The sequence below is a fragment of the Salvia miltiorrhiza genome, chromosome 1, assembly GCF_028751815.1.
Source record: "Salvia miltiorrhiza cultivar Shanhuang (shh) chromosome 1, IMPLAD_Smil_shh, whole genome shotgun sequence".
Taxonomy (NCBI): Eukaryota; Viridiplantae; Streptophyta; class Magnoliopsida; order Lamiales; family Lamiaceae; genus Salvia; species Salvia miltiorrhiza.
This window is the reverse complement of record NC_080387.1, coordinates 62554906-62580664: the sequence shown is the minus strand read 5'-3', so window position 1 is coordinate 62580664 and position 25759 is coordinate 62554906. Positions and strand designations below refer to the sequence as shown.

Here is a 25759-nt window from a genome sequence, read left to right as displayed (position 1 = left end):
TACCATTTAAAATTTACACAACAATTTCTTTTTTATTTTCCTCTTCAAAATTCGAATTGACATTGTTGCCCTGGTTTTTGTATTGAAAGAGGGGGAACGTTTAGGCGTTTGAGAGATGGGTAATTTCGGGAATTTATTGTCAGGGCCCAACTTGACGCTGATAAGTGATAGCTATAGAGTGTATCAAATTCCGCTTTTACTATGTTAACCTCGCCTAAATATTTAAACAATACTTTCTTCCGAATATATTCTTATCATTTCCACTCCTCCATTAAAAGAATATCATAATCTATTTTTAACAATAATTTATGAATATTTTTCTTCGCTCACTAACTTATGAATTTTTTTCTTTATCCACTAATTAATTAAGTTTTTCTACTTTTCTTAATATGTAGGTTTCTTTTTTATTCAATAAATAAATAATATTATAAATTTTCTTAAAATTCGTATCACTTTTTTTAAGATATTTTTTCATGAACGAATGGAATAATTAACTTTTTCCTTCTCTCAAAAATAAAAATATTTTTTTAATGCGGTCATGTTACATAATTTACCCCTTTTTGGCATTTATGTCAATCAAAATATTTAAAATTATTTATGATTTGGTTAGAGACTTAGAGAATTTATTATTGAAATGAAAAGTAGGCACATTAGCAATGTTAAAACAATACATTGTAATATCTCAAGTGGCAAAGTTGAGGCATTTAAAGACTCTCTTTTGTAAGAGGTCTTGAGTTCAATCCTACCTATGTGAGTAATAGATAAATTTCATCACATTTTTTAAGATTTCTTATACACAATATGATCCTTACCTTGTAAATATACTATAATTTGTAGTATATTGATGCTTAAGTGATTTTCATTGAACTTGTCATGTAATATCTCCATTTGGGACAAAATGATATACTTTAAAAAAAAGATAAAATCTAAAAAATACTCTCATCTTTTATAAAACGTCAAATTATATCTAATTAAGGTATTTTTATCTTATATATCATTTATTTTATTAAAATTATAAAAATTATTAAAATAAAAAAGGAAAAGCCATATCACCGCCCAACGGCGGCCGACGATCACTGTATACCACCATCGGTTGACGATCACAATCCACCGGTGGTCGACGACCACCCATGCCATCATTGGCCGACAATCATCACGCCTTCGCCAATTGTTGTGCTTTGTAAATCTACACCACCACTAACGATCCACCACCACCACCACTAATTTAGAAATCCAACACCACGATACTTGAATAAAAATGAATGCTCGACTCTAACATACCTTAACTTGATGTTTGACGTTCACACTCAATTGAGCATACGAACATTTGGGTATCTAGAATCGAGTGTCAAGCGGCAAACAATAGTTCAATTTAAATTATTGCTCGACACTTGACGTAAAGTGTCAATTGTCAAGTGTCAAGCATCAAGTATCGAGCACAGAGTGTCGAGCGTTGATCAAACATTGCAGATCAGAGAAAGAGAGAGGCACGGTAATGAGGTAAGGCGTAACGAAGAGGTGGAGGCACGACGCAAAGGAAAGGGAGGTGTCATATTTGTCGATAGAGAGAGGCAGAGCGCCAGCCAAGCAAAGCAGCACTGTGGCAAGGTGGCGACGAGGTGCAGGGCAGTGACGACACAGTTGTGTGACGGTGCAACGTAGAGAAGCGAGAGGCGGCGAATTTGAGGAGAAAAAGAGAGAGACGTGGGTATGAGGAAAGGGGAGACATCAGATATGCGGATGGAGAGAGAAGCAAGGCGCGACGACACTGTGGCAAGGCAGTGATGAGACTGTGGCGCGACACAGTGCAAAGAAGGGAAAGGTAGCTGTTGGAAGAGAGATATATCTATATATTTTAGATTTGTTTTTTTAATTCTATATTTATTAAAAGGGTATAAATATCTTTAAAATTGGCTAAAAGCTATAAAAGAAAAAGTCATGTAAAAGAATCGTTTTACAGGGCTTTTGCATGCACAAACATTAATAACCACCTCAAAAAAAATTGTAAAATAATTACTAATTAGATTATAATATTAATATATGTCAATATGTGCGCTGCAATAACACACACACACTCTCCATTCTTCATGCCACACGGTGTGTGTACACATAAATACAACATTGATATATGTGCCTGCATAAATACTAAAGTCAATAGATGTAAATTTAAATTAAGAGAGTAAAAGATAACGGCATCTTCAGTATCTATCTGCAATTCCTGATAGAGAAGAATACGTCCCAAGAGTTGCACTTATCACGCCGAATACGACGATGCTCAAGCTCATCATCATCTGCTCAAGTAAACAATACTCAACTTTTACCAAATAAATAAATCAAACCACTAAATATGATTAATCACCTGTGATTTGGTCGCTTTCCTCCCCAAGATTTTCACGAAGCATAAAGCAGGCATTATAACCGCCTGCAAAAAGGAACATACTCATGCCTAATCTGGCAATAATGTTTCTAAGTAATTACTTTAACTAAGCAGAAACACTAAACTAAAGCAAAAAAGGGAGAGCTAAGTGCAGCACTAATGGTGTATCAAGACAAATATGTTCACATCGTTACCTAAAACGACCAAACATCTTAATCTTGTATTTTTCTATCATCTTGATTTTCCTAGTGGAGCAAAACACAAGCATTATGTCACGAGGCAGTTGGTTCTAGGTCGTCTCCGTGAAGATCGATACGTTGTCATTATGTTGTGAGATTGATTTAAAGGGATAGATAGAAGAAGCACTAAGCATGTTTAGTGGTTTCGCGAGAGAGCGTCATTTAGGATGAAATATTTTATTATTAAACGTTAATAGAATAGATTGATTCGACGACACTCACCACAAGTATGCTGAGGAGAGAGCCAATCAAAGCCATCACAAGACCTGCAGATTATAACCAAAAATCAGCAATACTCTAAAAGAGCTCGAATCCATATTGTGGATATGAGCAATAGCATCAAACAAGTCTGATCATCAGCATATAAACAAGGGTGAAATGCTGAGAATCGAGCATGATTCTCCTAAGTCTGAAATATATTTTCTCTACTATTTGAGTAGAATCATGGACCCTAACTCCTTATAAATAACCAAGTTTTGTTTAGTGCTTTGGAAAAATATTAGATAAGTGTTATGGAGTTTGTAGTGCTAAAACAGAAAATGATGTCGTAGTTCTGAATAAATATATCCAGATCTTGATTCAGATCAATATATTGGTTGTACAAGAACACAATGTAAAGATAGATGCAACATATTTGTGCTAAAGTATTAAATACTGATAGGATATGAAGTTGAGAATACGTACCAAAGAAAGGAAGAACGAAGGCGAAGCAAACAGTAGAGAGGACGAGCACTGTTCTCAGAAGAATATAGAACCAGAAACTGTCAGAGACCCCCACAGGCAGCAGCTCCTCTATGCCTCTCGCCAAAGGATTCATCAACAAGGCGTATGTGCAGCACAGTATTAAGGAAGACAACAGCAATAGATCAAGAATGTGGGAACTTGAATATTGTCTTGTTTAAATGTTAAACATAAAAAAAAAAAAAGGATATTTGGTGAAAGGGTTTATGATCTGCAAATAATAGAGCAATTTAGAATAAGTAACTTGAGCAAATTTTCATAGTCATTAACGAATACAAAATGAAAACTCTAGATATCTACCGTTGTCCATATTGCAATTTTTGAAACGACTGAATCAGGTGGCATGTTGAGAGTTATCTGAGACAGCGTGCTCTGTCCGAACATGAGAAATCCCATGATAGCAACGCCTCCATATAGTAGAACGCATATCAGAAAGCTGCACAACGAAGAGTGTATCAGATCATAGAGATACACTACTGAACTTGCAATGGTTTCAAAAGTTCAAAATATGATTACCATATTAGAAGTGCTTTTGTGAACTTTGTTTTATCAGCCATTGATTGATATATATTCGGGAAGACAGAGTGCCCCGAGTAGCAGAATCCGTACACACCAATTGCAAACGGGATTCCATTCCAATTCACCAGTTCTCCAGTCTGGTGAAAGCCGATATCACCAAAAGTCCCGAGGAAAAGCAAGCAGACAACAATGACTACAGTTGCAAGAACACCACAAGCTACAAAGCAAAGAAGAAAAAACATTAATGGATTCTCATAAGTCATAAACAACGGTATACAATAAATGATATCATTTGGCACCTGAAAGAAAATGATATCATAAGAAGAAAAAACGTTAATGGATTCTCATAAGTCATTTGGCACCTGAAAGAAATGATATCACTCGAAGATCCCTCAACCAAACAGTTGGTAGAACAATAAGAGCTGACACGATACCAAACAAGTGAACTGAGTCGAGATTAAGGCCTCCCCACTCCAAACTTGCTCCGGGAAATATACTGGTTATGTTGTCCCCTTCCAGAATGATAAACTCTACACAATATGACTGCAGTAACATGAAAGAGTTAAAGGGATATGCTTTGCCAACTAAACATGGATAGCGTTGAATGTGGAATTTGATTGCGCTCTACTTACATATAGTTCAGCATACAGCACGATCTGCATTAAAGATGTATTAAGGCGTAAGTATCAACAGGTTGAGGCTTATACATCAAACCTCCTAGACATAATTAAAAGTCTAAGCAAGTAAAGTTTGTAGGATTTCAAGCATTTCTAATCCTCAGGCCTCAATCAACTGAAAGTCTGAAATTAGCTCTATAAATCATTATCTTTTCTATTAATTATTAGATACATGTAAGGACTGAGATAAGGTTGGATAACACTGTAAATCAAGAAAAGTTGTCATAGTAAGAGCTCAAAAACGCCATTGCTGCTCAAAACAGTTAACTCTTGGTAATGAGGGGGGTTGCATTTGAAGGAATATGCTTCAAACAGAAAATGAGAATACTTCCATGATAATCACATGAATTAGAAAGCTAAAATTTAGCATAACAAATAGTTGCTATAAATGTGTAATATATGTGAAGTACCGAGATGAAGAGTCGTCCATATCTTCCAAATGCTGCTTCGCCAATATCCGGGTAAGTTATGATGCCTTCCCTGCTCTCGAAGCAGTATCTCATAAGAGAAGCCGTGTAACAACAGATAATAGCAAAGAGGGCCAGAACTACCAAGCTACTCCAGCCTGCTTCTCTCACTGTATATGGCGTCGAGAGCAGTCCAACTCCAGCCAGTACATTTACCCCTGTATCAGAATAGCATCAGAAACTGGATAATAGAGCTCCAATCATAAATAAGTCCGACAATGAAAGAAAAGAAGCGTATGAGAACTAAAAGATCATGGTTGAAGATCTCAAGTCCTCCACCAAAAGCAATATCCAACATGGTCATCCGCCTCATAGATCCATAGTAGGACTATCCGTAAGTGCCAATCTTGGTGAGTTATGTTTGAACTTTAAAAATGGCAGCATAGACTACATTATCAAGAAACCATTCATTCTCTTGAAAAGAAATTAGTACAATTTCTGATAGCATAGATATCACAAATGAATAAAATTGCTGAGATTTTGCTACTTCATCAGCTTGCCTACCATTAAAAATAGTCTGAGAAAAACTGCATCCACGACTGATCGGAAGCTCTCCAGATAGTTGTTCGTGCAACGATGCCTTCTCTGACCATGATGGCCGCACCACGGAGATGCTCTCGGGGTCGTATTTCTCATGAATTGATTCTTCTTTTGAGAGAAAACTTCTTTTTGCATCAGACTGCAAGTAGTCATTGTTATTAACCTCAGTAAACGAATATCTAGAGCTGGAACGACGCTTCAAGGTCCCAAAATTTGGGGATACGGAAATTGAGTAAGTGTCAGTCGTCTCCCTGCTCAAACAAAAGAAAAGAAAAGAAACAAAAAATCAAAAAAGAAAGAGTAGCAATCAATGGAGCCAAAAAGAGTACCAAAACCCTACATCCATTATCCCCATTGTATTGACAATGATCTAAATCAGAATTACACCACTTTATGAGAGGACTAATCATCAGTTTGTGCATCAAACACAGCCAGCCAAACACATTCAATATAGTAATGGCAAATTGAGAAGCTAAATTTCAACAACTTAAACTGATTCTACCCTAATTTTCTTCCCCTTTTCCGTATAACATTAAAGAAAAATTTAAACCCGATAAAGCAAGAATGTCCAAAACAGAGGAAAATAGCAGGAAAAAAAAAAAAAAAAGATGAAGTTTACCAGTAACTCCGAGGCCATTGGTGAGAGGAGAAGGGCGAAGTAGAGGGCGAATTTTTGGCATGAGAATCTTGAGCATAATCACCGTCTCCATCGCTGCAGCTCCCAGCATCGAACTTATTGTGATTCTCTTCACCATCATCAATGTTATCCAACAAGTATTCGGACGAAGCTTCAGCTCCGTCGGACATGTTTCTTTGTCGCTCAACAGCAATAAAAATTCAATCTTTCAGCGAGAGTGTGAAGCATTGCATGGGACAAAGACAAACTGAGAGGCCGTGTTAATATAGATGAGCGAGAGGAGATTCTAGAGAGTGATGATTCATCAACTCGTGAGGATTGAGGAGTTTGTTTAGGACTAGAATTACAAACGGATATATTTGCAGCTTGGAGATGGATAGACCGCACACCTTCACAGTATGTTGAGAAAAACTTTTTGTTTTCTTGCAGTAAGTTGAAGTTGATTGATGGACACTTTTCTGTCCCTTTTTGCATATTTTTAATTATTTCCTGATTATTTCGAAAAAAAAATTCGCAAAATTGATTATTTCGAATTGTTTTTTGTATATTTTCAACTCACTGGATAACCTGCACTTACACGTATTTCTTTTTATCATCACTACAATCCACTTAGGGTGCGTTTGAAAACATGGTTGAGTTAATGACATTTTCCTAAACCCAAGGAAAGGTTGCTGGGTTTGGCCAGCAAAGCTAAAACGGCTCAGTGTTTGATAGAAACGTGTTATAAGTGCGATAAGGTATTGAAGCTGTTTGATAACACACACTATTTTCATGAAATAATAACAGAAGGTCCAAAATATCCTTAAAAATATTACTGAATTAATCCTATTTTATTTACCTTCTATAATTAAAAAAAATGTAAAATCCCTTTCACCCACCACCGCCATTCACCATTTTCTCGTCTCTCACTCTCTCTCTCTCTCCTTCTCTATCTGCAAGATTGCAACTTCAAAGGTCCCTCCCCACCGTTATTCACCATTTTCTCTTCTCTCACTCTCTTTCTCTCTATCTGCAAGACTGCAACTTCGGATGTCATTTCCCACCATAACTAGAAAATCCAGTAGAAGAAGAAAAGGACAAAGGGTTTTCACTTTATTCAATTTCAGCTGAATTATTGTTCATTCTTTTCTAAAAATCGTTGCTCAAAACGCCCATATAAGAAATTCTCAATATCGAACCTTAGGAGCTCTCTTTTCGACGGTAAGAAATGGAGGGAGACCGGCCGAAATCACACGAACAACAAAAGCCGAGTAATTATTCCGGAATAAAAGGCTATATTATCACCTTGGGGTCGAGGGTGCGGACGATGTGAGCTTCGGAGAACTTCTTCGTGAGGGGGTTCATGAAGCAGTCGAGGGCTTCGTCGCAGTGGAAGCTTCCGTTGTGAGTACCCACACGCTTAACGGCGGCAGCTGACATGACTGTAAGGCTACGGCGGAGGAGGGACGGGTGTCCGACAGGTTGGAAGCGGAAGAGGAAACGGTGGGTGTCGAGAAATTTGCTTAAAATGCTTTGAACATGCCATTATGGTTTCAATAGGCAAAGTGAAAGAGGAAGAAGAAACGAGGCAGGGGGAGAGGATGAATTGGGGGCAATTTTGTGAAAGAAAATTAAACTTGGAACTCTAGCTTAGCTAACCAGGGGGAGGCTCGGTTGTGTTTCCTTGGTGAAACAGTGATTTAGCCCCGGGCCTAGCCTTTTACATGGGCTTCCTAGATTATTTTATTTAGCTGTCAAACAAGAATTTTAGCCCATGAAATGAAGCAATACAGCTATAACAAGGCTATCAAACTGGGCCTTATTAGAATGAAAATAAGACTGATTCTGACAAAAACACCAAAAACAAGGTGTTCGACGAAAAAATAAAATTGGATCCTTTAATATAATATTGACTTGTTTAATATGAGTGGTAAAATAAGATGTGATATGTTTAACTGAGCTCGTTTGTTATGAATGATAAATGTAAAATATATATCAATAACATTCTAATATATTATTTGCTTGAAAATTTAAAGTCCTTTATAAATTAATAACTCGTTTGCTGCGTAGTATGAAATAATATATGATATTTTTTATTGTGATATTTATTACTCCCTCCGTCCCCAAAATAAGTTCCTTTTTGGGGACGGCACGGGTTTTAAAGAAAAGTGATAAAGTGTATTGATAGTGGAGAAAAATATGTTATAATTAGTATTGGGAGTGGTGAAAAGGTGTTATAATTAGTATTGAGAGTAGTGAAAAAGTGAAAAGTAAGAATAAATAAAGTATTATTAGTGATGGGGTAGTTGTCCAAAAATGGAAAGAAAGAAAGAGAAACTTATTTGGGGGACGTCCCAAAAAGGAAAAAGATGAACTTATTTCAGGGACGGAGGGAGTATAATTTATTATATATCAATATCATATTTGATATAAAAAATGTATTATGCTACCAATGCCATATTAATATCATGTTTGACAGAATACATCAAAATATCAATAAAATATAAAGTGTTATTTCATATATGATGTATTAAGATTATATAAAGTCAATAATATTTATAATTAAGATTTGTATTACGTAGGTTCTCAAAAAAAAAAAAAAGATTTGTATTACGTACTTAATAAAGGGTTGTGTGTTTCGTATTATACTTTTTTACAAAACAAGGTGATTATAGGTGTATTATACACCCTAATCATCAGAGGCTTATAGGATATATTATACACTCTTTACCAATATAGGGTGTTCTCTCTAATATTTAGAAATGGCTCAATTTAGTGGGCCCAATACTATCCTTTGGGGGACCTTTCAACATTAATAGAGGGAACTTCTCTGTGTTCATCCGTTTCTTGGGATTCATCGTCTTCATGTGGCGTAGGAGCACAACCCTGAAAGCTGCATACGCATGCTTTAGCAGAACCTCTACACTCCACGTTTGAGGGTTGGTCCCACTCATCAACCTACAAAAGCGCAATATTTCATACCACATTGATCATCGTTGCAGGAGTGAAACGAGGAGCACGAACTGCAATCAGATCATTTGTTGAGGAAAGCAATCTAATTTACAGAGAGAGAGAGATAGAGGGGCTTGTTTGAGGCAAGAAGTCACACAACATTCTGTGTTTTAAGAGAAGTTACAGTTGACTTAAAAATTTCTGAATGTTGGATCATGATATGATTCATTCATTTAACACTGTTTACTTTTTCGATTCATTCAAAATCTATGAAAAGCAAGCAACAACTAAGTAAAACTGGCTGTCATACCTCATAATTAGTGCATCTCCCAAGTGTTTTGAGCTGATACTGCAATCTACAAAAGTAGGTGTAAAAGAGAGATTTTAGCTGTATCAATCCTATAAATTTTCTTTAAACTGGTGCTCACCTGCAAAAGCATTTCCTTCACAACAATGTGAAAGATAAATACACATTCTGTTGAAACCACAAAACATCAACTTCTAACAAGTGCTCTCCACAGCTTCTACCGCGCTTCCATGCTCGCGCAAACACACGGTTAGTGTATCTAATCCATTGTAAATAGAGATTTCTCCGCAGTCTCCATTGAGGAACACGCGCACACCATCACTCAGTTCAATCCAGCTACAACCGGGTGATTTCTTCACGTCTTTCTGCCGCATCACATGCCTCAACTCCGCTACCTCTGCATATCTCCCAGCTGCACCAAACACATTGGACATCAACACATAGTTCCCACTGTGATTTGGTTCGAGTTCAAGAACCCTCTCAGCCACGACCCCAGCCAGGTCAGCGTTGCCATGGAGCTGACACGCAGCCAAGAATGATCTCAACATGATTTGGTTTGGCTCAATTGGCATACGCGACATCAGCTCAAATGCTTCCTCAAGCCTCCCACCTCGACCAAGCATGTCAATCACGCAAGCATAGTGTTCAATTTTAGGTGTGACGCCATATCTTGGCTGCATTTCTGCAAGAATCTCTTGCCCTCGGCTTAAAAAGCCAGCGTGGCTGCAGGCCGTCAATACCCCAACAAAGGAGACTGCATCGGGCCTCAATCCACCCTCACACAGGAGAGAAAACATACTCAACGCCTCCTCTCCAAATCCGTGCATACCATAACACATCACCATTATATTCCATGAAGCAACATCCTTACCTTTTGTCTCATCAAAAACCACTCTTGCTTCCCTCAAACTACCACATTTTGCATACATATCCATGATAGCATTAGCAATGTTTACACTTCCCAATTTATGCAACCCGTTGCGAATCATATAACCATGTATCTCCTTACCACGCATCAATGCTGACAAATGCGAGCAAGCAGGAAGTGCAGCAGTAACAGTCACCACATCAGGCTGAAACCCTGAACTCGCCATCACCTTCAAGAATCTCAAAGTCCTGTCATGATCCCCACATTGTTCGTGAACACTAATGATCGTGTTCCACGAATACATATCCTTTTCACTCATACTGTCAAAAACCAGCAATGCAGCATCAAGCTGCCTGCATTTCCCATACATATCAATGAGTGCATTCGAAACCTCTATTCCCATATCGCACCCCATCTTTATCGCGTATGCATGAATCACCCTGCCATTGTAGACCTCAGCAGAGAAGGCCAAAGCCGATAACACTCCAGTAACTGTAAACATGTTTGGCATGAGCCCCATATCAACCATCCTCCTAAAAATGAGCAAGCCCTTGCCAAACTCACCAATTTGCACAAACCCATTAATCATAGCATTCCAAAGCACAATATCATCTCTCACAGGCAATCTCTCAAACAGTTGGACTGCATCATCCATCAGCTCAAATTTTAAGTAACAATGCAGCAAGGCGCTCCCTATAAATAAATCAAAATTCAAATTAAACTTATGCACCAGCCCATGAATATTCCTCAAATCCGAAACATCCAAACACGCCTTAATAGCACAAGGAAAAGTGAATTTATCCGGCTCTACACCAATAGACCGCATTTTGTGATAAAATTCAAAAGCTTCAAATGGCAAGTTGTTGACAGTCAATCCAGCTATAATTGAATTATACACAAATACGTTGTGAATGTCTTTCGACGAATTGAAAACGGATACAGCATCGGAAACAGAGCTGCATTTGGAGTACATATGGATGAGGCTAGTGGCGGAGACAGGGGAAGAAAGATGGCCGCTGACGATCATGCGCGAATGGACTTTTCTACCCTTCGAAAGCTCTCGATTCTGTGCGCATGATTGAAGCAATGCGATGCATGATTGGATATTTGGGGGTGGAGTTGAGCTGGAAGAGAATTTGCGGTAGAATTTGAAATGAGTTTTGTGCAGATGCATTGCCAATAACACTTTTCTTTTATTCATCTCTAGTAGGGTTTTTCAATGAAGGTTCTTAGGTGAGAATGGCGGCAGAAACGTGGAGGAGCCGCCTCGTTAACGGCGGCCGGAGAGGGAGAGAGAGATTAGCTTTTTGGGCTCTTTCCATATTTCTTTCTGGTTTCGATTGTAAGTTTTCTAGTTGGGCCTATGTAGGCCCGTTTTGAGAATATTAAAAGAAGTTTGTTTCATTTTTATTAAAAGTCCATATTGCATAATATAAATAAAATATTGAGTCATACAAGTATGGTGTTGTGTTTCTATATTTAGAGAGAATAGATCCGGCTAAGTCGAGAAATGTCATGTCCGAAGCGGTTATAGTGGTTGATGAACAAGTCGTAAGCTCTGTCTTCTTGCTGTCTCAAATTAGTCCACTGTGTCTCCTCTGACCATCACATTCCACGTCACCACGCACCAACAGTGTGAAATTAATGTTAGGCACAAAATTATCCTTGCCATTTTTGTCGTTTGTCTCCCTTTCCCCATTTTCATCGCGTCCAAGGAGAAAATTTTCCTAGCCATTTTGTCTGGTTTAGATTATTTGTCATTTTCATCGAGAAGGAAAAGGAATGCATGAATGTGCATGGCGGAGCTATGCAAAAACAGAGAAGAAAAGGAATTGGATGGATTAATGTGAAATAGGAGGAAAGAGAGAATCATGAAGGCATGGGAGGCAACAGTCCGGAAAACGCAGGCGGCGGCGAAGAAGCGCGCCAACACGATTTTCGGGACCTCATACGCCGTAGAGACAGAGGAGGAGGTGGGGTCGGATCACGAGGAGGAGCTCCATGCGTCGGGGGAGGTGTACCACGCGGAGAGGTTCCTCCCCAACGGGGACTACTACACCGGCTATTGGTCCGACAGCTTCCCCCACGGGCAGGGCAAGTACTGGTGGACGGACGGCTGCATGTACGTCGGGGAGTGGTTCAAGGGCAAGACCATGGGCAAGGGCACATTTAGTTGGCCCTCCGGAGCCATGTACGAGGGCAATTTCAAGAGCGGTTTCATGGATGGCGACGGCACCTACACCGGTGCCATAGGGGGCACCTATAAAGGGTCGTGGGTGATGAATTTGAAGCACGGCTTCGGGGTCAAGGACTACCCCAATGGGGATGTCTACGAGGGTGAATGGAGCCGCGGCTCGCAGGAGGGCCAGGGGAAGTACACTTGGAAAATTGGAACTATATATGTTGGAGAGTGGAAGAATGGCAAGATTTGTGGGCATGGCACAATGTCTTGGCCTAATGGGAATGTGTATGAGGGGAATTGGGATGAGGGCTTGCCTAAGGGCAACGGCACGTTTAGGTGGGGCGATGGGAGCTCGTATGTCGGGAACTGGAGCAGTGATCTTGAGGAACAGAATGGGACATACTATCCTTCCCCATCACAGAGTGAAGGAGGTGCTGCATTTGAGTGGGATCCTCAGCAGGTTTTTACTGAAGATTTGAAGGAGTGCAAGATTTGCCCCACTGAGAAGATACCGGTGTGGCCCTCGCAGAAGAAGCTAGCCGTGTGGAGGTCTGCAAAGGGAGGGGCAGAGGCGAGTGTGAGGCACAGGAGGATGTCTGTGGATGGGAGGATAGATGCAGGGCTGGATAAGGATTTGGGGGGGATGCGCTTGTCTGATGGGGCTGCCCCCTCGGCTTGGATCTCGGGGACCGGCATGGGAGGGGATGGCGAGGATTTATGCCGTGCTGTAGCCATTTCGCCTACGCCTATCAAGTTGCCCAAGATCGCCAAGAGACAGGGGGAGACCATCTCTAAAGGGCATAGGAATTATGACCTCATGCTCAATTTGCAGCTTGGGATTAGGTATGAATATGATGCCTCATTATACATTTTCAAGTTTGTTTCTTTGCCAGCAACCATGATCTTTTGATGCAATAGGCATTCGGTGGGGAGGCCGGGGCCGCCTCCATCACTTGATCTGAAGACGTCGGCTTTTGATCCCAAGGAGAAGTTCTGGACAAAGTTCCCTCCAGAAGGTTCCAAGATCACCCCACCACACAATTCATGTGAGTTTAAATGGAAAGACTACTGCCCCAAAGTGTTCAGGTAAAGAGGAACAAAATCTGAGTTTTGAATTCTTGAATTTTCCAACTCTTGAATAATCTCTCTATCTTGTTATTGCAGAACACTAAGGATGTTGTTTAAGGTGGATCCAGCAGACTACATGTTGTCAATATGTGGCAATGATGCTCTTCGAGAGCTCTCTTCACCCGGAAAAAGTGGGAGCTTCTTTTACCTCACCAACGACGATCGTTATATGATCAAGACAATGAAGAAAGCAGAAGTAAAAGTGAGCTCCTAAACTGCCTATAATTTGTAGTAGCACCAAGAATGTGTTCTCATCTTTTTTTTATGTCACGGATTAGGTGCTTTTAAGGATGCTAAGCGCGTATTACAACCACGTTCGTTCATTTGATAACACCCTCGTCACCAAATACTTCGGCCTGCATTGTGTAAAGTTGAATGGACAGAAGGTAAGAAGCGCAGTGATGGAACATCACCATCAGCTACTGCAGAATTCACATTTTTTTTATTATGAATGACTAATGTGTGGCTTTGTCTTAGGTTCGTTTCATCATCATGGGGAATCTATTCTGCACCGAGTATCTGATCCATAGAAGATATGACTTGAAAGGATCCACATTTGGGAGATTGACTGATAAACCAGAATCAGAAATTGACTCCAATACAACACTCAAGGATCTTGATCTCAACTTCATTTTTCGACTGCAAAAGACATGGTATCAAGAGTTTAGAAGGTAACCACTCATTTCCCATCTCTCCCTACTCGTGTTCTTGCATTCGTGTTAGTGGGATTCAGACGCGTTTCCTTCCCTTCTGCAGACAAGTCGATAGAGACTGTGAGTTTCTTGAACAGGAAAGAATCATGGACTACAGCCTTCTAGTTGGTATTCACTTCACAGAAGCATTAACATCAACTGATCATGAGCGCTCTGTAACGCCCTCTTGTCGGACACCCGTTGGTAAATTTACCTTCTCACCCTTGTCTCAATCCTTGCAGAATTCGAAATCCAAACATCTCACCTTCACATTTTTCTGAGCAGACAATGGTGGCTCAGAAAATGACTCAGTTCCAAGACTATCAAATGTAGAACAGTTGCTTTTAGACCCTGCGGGGTAAGAACAAAACATGTAACTTTTTGTACAAATCTTCACCATTTTACCACAACATTTGCATAAAAGATTTCAAACACGCCTTCATCTCAGGTGGGCTAGCATTCGATTGGGAATCAACATGCCTGCAAGAGTGGAAAGAACACTCAGAACAAATGAGGCGGAGCTTCAGTTAATCGGAGAGCCAACAGGAGAGTACTATGATGTAGTACTCTTCTTTGGGATCATAGACATTCTTCAAGACTACGACATCACCAAGAAGCTCGAACACGCGTACAAATCCATCCAGTATGATCCCAACTCCATATCAGCAGTCGATCCGAAGCAGTACGCAAGGCGTTTTCGAGACTACATACTCAAAGCCTTTGCAGAAGACAGATGAAACTACAGTGATTTGTCTGAGGTCGTGTTTTTTCAATTTTTGACATTAATAGATAGCATCTATATATAAAATAGGTATATAAAATGTGAAGTTATTTTCATTCTTTCTGCGTATATTCTCTTATTCTTTTCTCTCTGTGTAATATTCAAGCCCAGCTTAATCTGGGGGGGGGGGGGGGGGGGAGTACATCAAAAATAACAATTCCCAATATATGTTACCGGTTTGTCACTATCAGGGCATGTTTTTCCATCAACTTTTTCTATTTGTATAAACTTTGCCATGTAGAGGAATAAAACTTACAAAATTCAAGTAAAGTTTTGCTCAACCGAACAAAGATACCTACAAAAATCAAGGCAAAAATTTCAATTTGCCAGTTGCCACAGTTTATAGAAGCGCCATGAAAAGCTCAAAAACTGCTGCAATCCACATAATGCAAACAGCATACTTCGTCAGTTTTGGAATTTCGTTATCGTAACGGATCTTAAAAGCACTCTTATATTGCAGGCTTGCAGCATAAGTTGGTGTAGTGATCAAAAGTATTGCTCAAAATCAGATAGCAATGGCCAAAAAGCAAAAATAAGAAGTAAAATAACACAAAATAAAAATGTACAATACTGATTTCTCCAAATAAACAAGAAGTTATGATATCACAACTGAAATTTGCAAACATCAACGTCACAACCAACTTGATGCAAAACCAAAACGACTCACCAGCAAATTGGTGTCTTGCTTTTACAAGAAAAGCATAAACCATGAAATACCTTATTCTGTTTACGAGATATAGCCTATTTATTATTAAACCTAACATTCATGGGATATTTCTGATATGGGAGAAATTTCGGTTTCTGAACTTAGGCAGACTTAACAACTGCTAAACATACGTCATAGGATACTGGATATTGATACTTCTCACTCATCATGGAACTATGGCAGAGACACAGATTCAGTCTAGAAACTTCCAACTAGAATTGCGCAAACTTTGAACTCCATCCAGATAGGACCACCGTCAACCACAATCAGCTACCCCTCAAGCCTTTCCCCATTTAATCCAAGCAGACAAAGGCAATCTTGCTTCCATAGTATCCAAGTACTCCACCACCTATTGACATCTTCAGCTCCATTCAACCGACCTTGGAAATCTTGGCACAAGCTACATAGCAGACGAAAACAAGACAAAATATCAGAAAGCAATTCTTCATTTAAACATATAAACGGTGTAAAAGTAGACCTTCACCTATTAAACAGCAAGTGCCTGCAAAACACCAGATCATGCCCCAAAAAGAATTTCATTGTGCAGGCCATTCTGCAAAGGTGATGGATGAAACAGCAGCTCCACCTACAGATATTTGCTGCAGTTACCGGCCACGATCTGACAGCAAGGGTATTCCATTCACAACCTCAATCGCGTAAGTGAAAATGACAGGAAAGAAGAGGGGAGAAAGAAAAAGGAGAAGTGACAAGAGGAGAGGAAATACCTTTACCATCTATGATCTCTCAATCATCACACAAAGAAACTATTCTCCCAGAGAGATTGTCCTTTATACTGTTGAGGAGGACCAACATGCTGTTGATTTCCATTCTGAAATTGCTGCTGCTCGTTCTCATAAGGCTTCCTGAGTTCCATATGAGGATAGTGTTGCCAGTCTTTGTGGTTTTCACTTGGTACTTGAAAACACGGAGTTTGCTTTCCAGGGAAAGGGAAGCTTGCCATTTCATTTGAACCATTAGAATGGATAGTAGGTCCCACTTGATTGAATGAAGTGCTGAATCCGACACTTTGATTTACTGATGACAAGGAATATCTATCTAGCCAGTTATACTCATCTACTTGTGGAAGTGGAGGATTATCATATGCCATGGTCACCTTCGATGACTCGTCCAGGACTTTGGAAGGAACAGAGCCAAAACCAGGTGGTGGACCTGCGCGTCTGACAGGTCGACTAATAGGATTCTTCTTTAAACCTGGTGCAACAGCAGATATTGGTTTCACAGACAGGTCGTGATCAGCTGCTTCAGAGGACATTATTGAGTCAAACTTTGATGGAACAGCAGTTTGGGGAGCCCGAATGGAATAATTATGGCTAGCACCATTAGCGACAAAACGTGGGTACGGAACAGAAAAGGCAGCAGGTTCAGAAACTTCAAACTGGTCTAGCGGCTCAGATTTCCACAAAGAACCACTGTCCATCAGATTTAAGTTGGACAAACCATTGACATCTGGAACATGTTCTACAGGCCACTTTGATATAATGGGTTGGACTGGCAACAGATATGGAGAAGTATTATAAGCAACTGTTGCCGATGGAACAGGATTTATTTCTTCCTGAAGGAAAAAACTATCATGTCCAACAGAGAAAGAACCATGTTCTTTACCAGCATCAATCTTGCAAGCAGCCCCACTGATCGGAGCAAGAAGCTCTGAACAATTTATATTTAAAGAGGAGTCATCCACATGTTTCTCATTTGTGGTAGGCCTAAACACAATCACCTCATCCTCATCATCATCCTCAGCACAAACCTCTTTCTTTGTAAGATGAACATATGCCGCCTCAGTCCCAACAGAAATGCCCATAGAGTTGTTGTTCAAATTGGCCTCTAGAGGATTGGTGGGCAGACTGTCATCAGAAACCTGGGGCTCACTACCAGTGACAAATTTATTCAGCTTTGTGTCAAAATGAACTTCCTCCTGGCCTATTCGGGCAAAGTTGGCAAGAGCCTTTCCAGCCGCAACAATTCTCTGCACACGAGCAACTCTTTCTTTGTCACCGAATGAATGCTTCTTTGAGAAATCAAGGATGACTTGGGCAGGGAGGAGAGGAATAAATCCTCTTAATTCGAAGTCCTCAGATAATGCAACACGATTAGTCTCACTCTCATCATACTTTCTCATATTAAAGAAACACATCTCCTCTTCACGTTCATTACCAAAAATAGACATATTTGATAAGAGTTTATTCAATAAGGAGATGCAGTTGTTCCAGAAATAAGTCCTCGCATTAATTTGTTTCTCCTCCAGTTCACTTCCAATTGCAACATCAGGACAACATGCCAACCACTCTATGAAAACCATAATGCCAGGCAATAAATAGCTCGATGAAGGATCATTTAGTAGTTTGCACCGTTCAAGTATGCATCCCACGAACTCAAAGGTACCAGTAAGAGCATTTTGAAGTAGGACTGAACGTTGTAGAATGTCAGCATAGGATTGGTTCTCACTTTCCTTGCTCACGTTTTGCACAGTAAATATTAGAATAGCAATTATCCTGACAATTGCAAGTTTGCACTCAGCAGCATCTGAACCAAAGTTTGAGTCATCATCTGGCCCAGATGGAAGGAGTTCTAGTAGGTCACTTTTAACAGTGGATAAAACTTCAGGAAAAGTCTCCAAGCTGGGATGTAAGACCAAAGAAAAAGTAATATTTACTTTAGTATTAATAATTTTTAAAAATTGGGTAAATCGCTAAAAGATTATTCTGCAGTAGCAATACTTTCCACAACATACTCTAGAGGAATTTGTACAAACCTTGTCCGCGTGAAGAGAATGCCATTCAGCCTTATAAATCGTGTGATAAAAGCTCTCAAGAGATCAGCGTTATTTAGAACCATCTCCTTAACTGCAGTAGTAGCCACTCTAGTATCTTTGTTAGACAGCCTGGTTGACCCCTTGCCTCTTCCTTTCCCAGGTACCCTTGAAGATAGCTTCTTCTCCTTGACAGGTTTACCATCACAGACTAATAGGGAATAATTCAGACGATTCTGTAGACAAAAGGAAAATTCCAATTAGAAAGTACTGAAGCTGTTGAGAATGGAAAGTATGCTTTTCCACACATTTCCATACATTTATTTTTGCTTCAAAATTCCCAGCTGCTCAACAAAAGATAAACCACACAATTATCACTTAAAATTCCACTACTGAGGTAGTCACAAGAAATTCAGACAATAAATTGCAAAAGCAAATATTTATATAGAGCTATTTCAAATTTGAGTGGGCAGAAAATCAGACGAAACTGTCTATCAAAATGAGCAGATGGTAACTTATGATTATATGACACACTAACAGTTAATAGCTCAAACATAATTCCAGATTAGTAAATCACATATGAAAACTTTAGGTTACAGTGTTTATGCTCCAACATGCATGGGTCTAATCACTAGCCAAAGAATTCAAACAATGACTAAAATGTCTGCAAATTACAGAACAATTATAGCCAGTATACAAGTATCAAGAACATCATACGATTAAACCAGTTCACATACTCAAGTTTACCTTCTCAAATGCAATGATCAAGTTGTCTCTCGCAGTGATGAAAGGGTTATCAACAGCTAGACTCCGAAAATAGCGGTAAATAGACACCAGCTCATCATTTGAATATCCAGCAAGTATAGCAAGCTAAAAAAAAAACTCAAATTAGAAAAATAATCAGTGAACATTGATTTCAGTAAAAGGAGCTATATTGGGAATCCAAATCTCGAAGAGCAATGTCAAAATGACGATTTGAGTACCTGATGATGTGCATTGCCATTTGAAGGGCATAGAGAGGAAGCTTGCATATAGTGAGTTGATGCAGCTGTAAAATCCCGCGCCTTAGAGTCCCCTTCCCCCCCATACAATCCTTTGTACCGAGCAAGATCCCCCAAATATATCAGACAACGGTGACAAGATATCAACCATTTTTTCACCTCAGATGATTTGTTTCCGTCTTTTGACATGGAGATCTGATTACCATCAGAGAAATATTCTAGTGGCAGACCATACTTAGCTCTTATCTTCAACATCAAATCATGATAAAATCCAGTTGCCTCAGATAGGAAAGTCTTAAATTGTGAACGGATCTTTGCAAGTCGATCAGAGCCAGATCGGCCTGGACCTTTCCCATTTTGGGATGCAGCGGATCCTGCTGAAGTCAAGGCTGCATTAAAGAGTGCCCTTAGCTCCTCAATCTTCCTGTAATGCAGTTGCCATAGAGCATATTCGATATCATGTTGCTCAGAGAAGGCATGGTCTTCAAGAACAATAGCTTCATAATTCTCACGCATATGTTGCCATGTATTAGGATCTGAAGGGACTCTGGCCTGCGCTGCTTTCCTTCTATTTTTCTCCAATTCAATGTTCTACAGTGAAGTGCACAAGTTAAATAACAAATGCTGAATCCATGAAAAAGTAACAAAAATAAATAAGAATGCATATCCAAACCTTATTGAAGAGATTCTCTACAAGCTCCCTTGAGGAGCTTTCTTTTTCATTTTCCATCGGAATTGTCATCATCCATTAACAAATGGTCACAAAATATAAGTCAACACCACACAACTGCAGTAGAAACAACACCATCAAATCCAAACAAACTAGGCAATAATTAAATAAAGACAAAAAGTCTTAGGTGCTGCAAACAAACTTCATATCTATCCCACCTCTAAAATCCTGTATATTTAGAAATTCATAACTGAATACTTACGAAAAATTAGGCCAAAATGGTCAATGGTCACTTAGCAAAATATCCAACTGAAACCCAATTTTATTTATTTCGCAAACAAAAAGTTTAGAGCATCCCAATGGGGGGGGGGGGGGGTAAATTTAAGCACCGGCAGAACCTCTTCTAACAAATTGATACTATTAGTTAATGATCTATTTTATTTATTTGGTGACCCCTATTCAACTAAAAAGAAGCTACGCTTACAAATAACCCAACAAACATTGACACACTGCAGGATAATAACCCAACAAACGTTAGTATATAATTACAAACCATTTAACACACTGCAGGATACGAGGAATACAGATAACCCCATTTAAGAACCGAAGTTTTCAACGAAAAAATGAGGACAACAAACTCGGGATGGGGGGGGGGGGTACATGTTAGCCCTAGAAGCAAGCAATTCAAAACCCTTAAACAATCGATATCAAAGTGTATGCATATGAACTTCAAGAAAAAAACAACAAATTCAGATACTTTAAGGCTTTTAACATACACACATATAACCAACAAGGCAGGCCAAACTCAAATCAATTTAGAACCCTAACTGACAGGTTTCATTCATTAAACGCACAAAGCTAACGGGCATTTAGAAGGTCATCGAATAGAAAACAGGAACGAAATTCTATATTAGCGCCAAACTCCTACCGTAACCACTTAAGAAGAGACAACTATGGTTTCGGTGAATTTACAGGGAAAAAGAAAACCTTACCGCGACCAGAAACGACGCCGGATCTGCCAAGATCTCGCAACACCGCTTTACTTCCCTGAATCCAACAAACCCCTAATTGTATATATACACACACAAAGATGAAAGAACGAAGGCGATAAATCGGTGTTTCTCTATGATTATTAGAATTAGGGTTTCTCTTGATGAAAATTAGAGGGGTTTTCTGGCGATGAGCTTCGAAGAGCTGGAGGGAGAAAAAAAGATCAAATTTAGAGAGATAGAGAGAGAGTACCTTTTAGTTTTCGGGCTTTATTTACTTCTTTTTTCTGTTTCTTTTACGTTCTTAATGCATAAGTTTTATAGTTTTTTCTTTTTTGGTGTTAATAATGTTTATGTCGGTACAAGTTAAATTTAATTTCCTACTAATTTTAATGGTATATTAAACCTATTTTTACCTCTAACTTAATTATGAGATTAAAATTATGCCGTATTGTACTTTTTAAAATTCTCTTCGTGAATGTATAATGGTGAATTTAAAATATGATGCAGCTATAATCATGTATGAAATATATAAAAAATATTTTGAAATATAAATCTCTCCCACAAAAGTTTTCGTCAAGTCAGTAATTCTAAACATTATAAATTAATTTGAAAAATATATTTATGTATCTGTAATATTATTGAAAATATTTTTTTTTCTTGGAAATAGAGTATTGCCATAGTTTTTCATTAGTTCAAGGTACTAGTATTATACCCGTGCTCCGCACGACCCAATTATTTATACGTATTTATCATATATAATAACAGTAACATATAAAATTGTAAAAAGCAAAAAAAAAAAAAGTGATACAAATCGCACAACATATATAATAAGAGTAGCACGACATGAATATTGATACGTATTTGTGAAGTATTGTAGCGGTACTATAGAATTGTAAAAAGAAAAACAAAAGTGATACAAAACATAATAGAAAGTGGTTAAACAAAACTAATCATGTACATTACATAATACAAAAAATAGGAATAAAAATAAAAAATAACTTTTATATCATACAATTCATATTAAAAGATAGTACAACACAAATACAATTCATATATAATAAGAGTAATATATAGAATTGTAAAAAAAAAAGTGATATAAAACATACTCGTGCTTCGCACGACATATATAATAAGAGTAACATACCAGCGCTTCGCACGACATGAATATTCATACGTATTTGTGAAGTATAGTAGTGGTACATAATAAAAAATTAATCATGTATATTACATAATACAAAAATAGGAATTAAAATAATAAATGACTTTCATATCATACAATTCATATTAAAACATGTATTACAGTTCATATTAAATAAGTAACTTATGTATTAAAAATACATAAAAAAATCTATGTGCATAAAGTAATTCTACGTATGGACCAAAAACCATACTTTATTATTATTATTATTATTATTATTATTATTTTAATTTGGCCCACAACAAAATATGAAGGCCCAAGAGCAAGTAATTAATCGGACTAAAAGCATTAAATAAGTATTGGGCTTATGAAAAAAAAAAAGTTCGATATAATTTTCTATGTATCTCATAGAAATAATTTATTTAAATAATAAAAAAAATAAAATTTTTAGTTTTAACAATAAATTGTATATCTATTATATATTTTGTTTTAACAATAATTGAAGAATCACGTTGACTTCGAAGCCCAACATTTGTAAAATGTTGATATCTATTATATATTTTGTTATATATTTGACTTTTGAAAAACATAACAAACAACTTTCTAGCATTAAGTAAGTTTTTTGTATTAGATATTAGTACTAAAACTCTAGGTTTGTAATGATAGTAAATATGTGATATCTATTACCGTTTTATTATATCTTATATTTCAGATTTTTAATATTTCATATTTGTATTAATTTAAGCTTCAATATTTCAGATTTGTAATACGGTTACTGTTTTATTATATCTTATACAAAAAAAAAGTAGTACTTGTACAAAAATAAATAAGAGACAATATATTTTTCCATATATTTATTAAATTTATTTGTTTTTATGAATTAAAATACTAAATATTAAGTCTAATTTCAATTTTAAAATATAGAATTAAATAAGTCACATCTTAAAAGGTCGCTGAAAATTGGCGAGCTTATCAGAATTGTAAAAATATGTATTGCAAAAATATTGGATCCATATCCATATTCACATTAGAAAATTCAAAGCAGAGATGATGCAAAAATAAAAAATAAATAAATAAAAATTAGGTATGATGAATGGAGGTGGCGACATCTGGTTGTTGGTGGTGTAACATGGCTAGCCCACAATAAGCCCATAGATACAGCTAAACGAGTAGTAATTATTTTGTACAGCAGCCCAACTACATAATCAATAATATAAACACTTATCTCATTTTAGGGTTTAACACAATTGAGCGGCGCCGCTATCTCCAGATCTACCCTTTTCATCTTCTCCCTCGTTGCATCTTTCTCCCCTTCAATTCCATCTTTCTCCATATTCACCTTCTCTCTCGTCGTCTGCCATATTCTCGTCGTCTGCCATATTATCGAGCATCGCTTTCTTTGACCACTCCCAAAAATAAAACCCTAGCTTTCGCCCCATCTCCCAGCTTATCTCTGAAATTCATGTCGGCGACTCCTTACGATCGCCCCCCACCGCCCTTCGTGTTTCAAACGACGGCGTCGCCCAAGCCCAAGCCGCTCCAGATCTCAGCCTTCTCCCTCTACTGCATATTTGCATTTTTAATTCCAGTTCCAGCGCTCCAGATCTCGGCCTTCTCCCTCGACTGCATCTTTAATTCCAATTCCAGCGTTTTTATACTGATTAAGATCTATTTTTTTTTTCGTTTATTAGTTTTCATTTTTAAATTTTTTATTTTTTCTTTTTTTGTTTTATAGTATCAGTTTTGTAGATCTAGGAATATCATTTGAAAAGTTTTTTTTGGATGATGCTTTGTTTTTTAATACCGAATAAGTACATTTTTTTTCCATATTAGTTTTTTCGTTTAGAGTTATATTTTGTGTTTATGATATTATTATGTTAGATCTATGAATATCTACACAAATTTTATTCGGCATAGATCATAAAGCGTACAAGGCAGGAAAAATAATTCAAGCTCAGATTTTTCGCACCGGCCAAATTTCAAATACTTTTCTGGTAAACAGCCTGATTGAGCTATATTCAAAATGCGGCCGTACGTGAGTCGGCCGCCGCCTGTTCGACCAAATGCCTCTGAGAAACATATTCTCCTACCACGCTATTTTAGATTCTTACTGCAAATTAAATGATGTCGATAATGCATATCAAGTGTTCGATCAAATGTTGGAAAGGAACTCCCTTTTTTGGAACTTGATTATCAGTATGCTGTCAAGAAATGGTCTTGAAGATAAGGCCTTGGTGAGTTACTACGCTATGAGGTTGAATGGTTTACAGAATAGTTTTTTTTGGTGTCGCTGTTGTGCTCTTTTTAGTCTTGGTGATTACTTTGTTTTATGGCATTTTGAATCTAATTTGAGTTAATTTGCAGATTAACAGTTTTATGCTACCATCTCTCACGTCACTCCTAAATCTTCACCTTTCATACGCACTCTCAGTTTGGCCTCCTCCACCACTATAAGGTATTATCATCAACTCGGAGTCTCGCCACAGGCACTGTTGAAAAAATAGTTTCTGTAACTTGGCTGTTTACATTATTTTCACAATTATATTGAGTTTGGTTTACATGGAAATCAGTAAATACGATGAAAGAAAGCATTCACATAAATATATATAATGAACTTTTTTTTGTATTTAATACTGTTCTTGAGTCAAATAAATGAAAAACTAATGAAAATGAAATATATATACATGCTTGTATTTCTTTGTCCTCCATCAAAATTTCCCATGTAGATTATAAATATACAAATATAATCTTGGTTTTGAAACCTATTGAAATGTGTCATTAACATGAGGGAACTCTTTTATGGGTGATATGGAATTTCTTCTTCTTCATACCAACTTGAATATTCACTAAACCTTTTTTTTTTTTGGTGGCTTTTACAGATTCTGTGCTCCATTGGCTTTTGCAGATGCTATGCTCCAGTCTTGAACTACAGAAAAATTCATAAATATTTGATACTTTTTATATTGTATTTGAGTTGTAATGTAAATAGCAAAAAACTGAACAAAATAGAAAGGAAAGTACCACATAAAAACATAAAAAAAATCATACACAAGTATTAGAATAACCAAGATTAGAGAGAAAAGTACCACTAAAAATATAAAAAAATACAAAAGAATTAGCATAACCAAGATTAGAGAGTTTGCAGGAAAGTACCACATAAAAAACATGCAAAAGAATTAGAATTACAAATATTAGAGAGAGAAAGTTTGCATTTCGAAAATATGGACTGAAATAATCTGATATTTATAGGCATCAAGTGATCAGCAAATTGGCTCCAAGATTGCTTGTTTTTAAATTTCAAATTGAAGTTTGGGCGCCAGTTTTGGAGCTAAATTGTAAAGAGCTAGTTGTTACAGCTGTATAAAGTGAAGGAATAATTTTATTCATTGGACATTT

At 37.7% G+C, this 25759-nt stretch overlaps 4 protein-coding genes and 1 long non-coding RNA gene across 9 annotated transcripts; 2 read left to right on the top strand and 3 right to left on the bottom strand.

The window, feature by feature from the left end:
- Nucleotides 1-2002: 2002 nt before the first annotated feature.
- Nucleotides 2003-6608, bottom strand: LOC131002762 (amino acid transporter AVT1A-like). 3 transcript variants are annotated; one of them, XM_057929238.1, is made up of 12 exons: nucleotides 6180-6608; nucleotides 5525-5811; nucleotides 4964-5178; nucleotides 4509-4532; nucleotides 4239-4419; nucleotides 3874-4093; nucleotides 3658-3793; nucleotides 3545-3568; nucleotides 3301-3442; nucleotides 2839-2882; nucleotides 2360-2422; nucleotides 2003-2291 (listed from the first exon to the last, which is right to left on the bottom strand). In XM_057929238.1, the coding sequence occupies exons 1-12, from the start codon at nucleotides 6365-6367 to the stop codon at nucleotides 2199-2201; spliced, it is 1617 nt and encodes a 538-aa protein (XP_057785221.1). In that variant the 5' UTR covers nucleotides 6368-6608; the 3' UTR covers nucleotides 2003-2198. The 3 variants fall into 3 exon arrangements, with proteins under 3 accessions (XP_057785221.1, XP_057785214.1, XP_057785229.1); XM_057929231.1 differs by having other exon boundaries at nucleotides 3301-3446; nucleotides 3549-3568; nucleotides 6180-6607; XM_057929246.1 differs by lacking the exon at nucleotides 4509-4532 and having other exon boundaries at nucleotides 3301-3446; nucleotides 3549-3568.
- Nucleotides 6609-8764: 2156 nt separating this feature from the next.
- LOC131002750 (pentatricopeptide repeat-containing protein At3g14730-like) lies at nucleotides 8765-11706 on the bottom strand. Of its 2 annotated transcripts, XM_057929224.1 has the most exons (3): nucleotides 9557-11706; nucleotides 9439-9484; nucleotides 8765-9134 (listed from the first exon to the last, which is right to left on the bottom strand). In XM_057929224.1, the coding sequence occupies exon 1, from the start codon at nucleotides 11502-11504 to the stop codon at nucleotides 9630-9632; it is 1875 nt and encodes a 624-aa protein (XP_057785207.1). In that variant the 5' UTR covers nucleotides 11505-11706; the 3' UTR covers nucleotides 8765-9134; nucleotides 9439-9484; nucleotides 9557-9629. The 2 variants fall into 2 exon arrangements, with proteins under 2 accessions (XP_057785207.1, XP_057785206.1); XM_057929223.1 differs by having other exon boundaries at nucleotides 9439-11706.
- A 150-nt stretch (nucleotides 11707-11856) lies between these two features.
- On the top strand, nucleotides 11857-16195 carry LOC131002743 (phosphatidylinositol 4-phosphate 5-kinase 4-like). Its single transcript, XM_057929213.1, has 8 exons — nucleotides 11857-13328; nucleotides 13404-13571; nucleotides 13650-13815; nucleotides 13892-13999; nucleotides 14091-14284; nucleotides 14370-14509; nucleotides 14591-14663; nucleotides 14754-16195. The coding sequence occupies exons 1-8, from the start codon at nucleotides 12175-12177 to the stop codon at nucleotides 15040-15042; spliced, it is 2292 nt and encodes a 763-aa protein (XP_057785196.1). The 5' UTR covers nucleotides 11857-12174; the 3' UTR covers nucleotides 15043-16195.
- On the bottom strand, nucleotides 15632-21495 carry LOC131002733 (nonsense-mediated mRNA decay factor SMG7-like). Of its 2 annotated transcripts, XR_009094393.1 has the most exons (8): nucleotides 21226-21495; nucleotides 20237-20350; nucleotides 19546-20154; nucleotides 19310-19432; nucleotides 18566-18798; nucleotides 16518-18431; nucleotides 16277-16411; nucleotides 15632-16192 (listed from the first exon to the last, which is right to left on the bottom strand). XR_009094393.1 is itself a non-coding variant. In XM_057929204.1 (7 exons), exons 2-6 carry the CDS (start codon nucleotides 20306-20308, stop codon nucleotides 16544-16546), a joined length of 2925 nt encoding a protein of 974 aa, XP_057785187.1. In that variant the 5' UTR covers nucleotides 20309-20350; nucleotides 21226-21495; the 3' UTR covers nucleotides 15632-16411; nucleotides 16518-16543. The 2 variants fall into 2 exon arrangements, 1 of the variants encoding a protein (XP_057785187.1); XM_057929204.1 differs by having other exon boundaries at nucleotides 15632-16411.
- Nucleotides 21496-24603: 3108 nt separating this feature from the next.
- On the top strand, nucleotides 24604-25759 carry LOC131002726 (uncharacterized). Its single transcript, XR_009094389.1, has 2 exons — nucleotides 24604-24818; nucleotides 25243-25759. It is a non-coding gene; the product is annotated as an uncharacterized LOC131002726 (long non-coding RNA).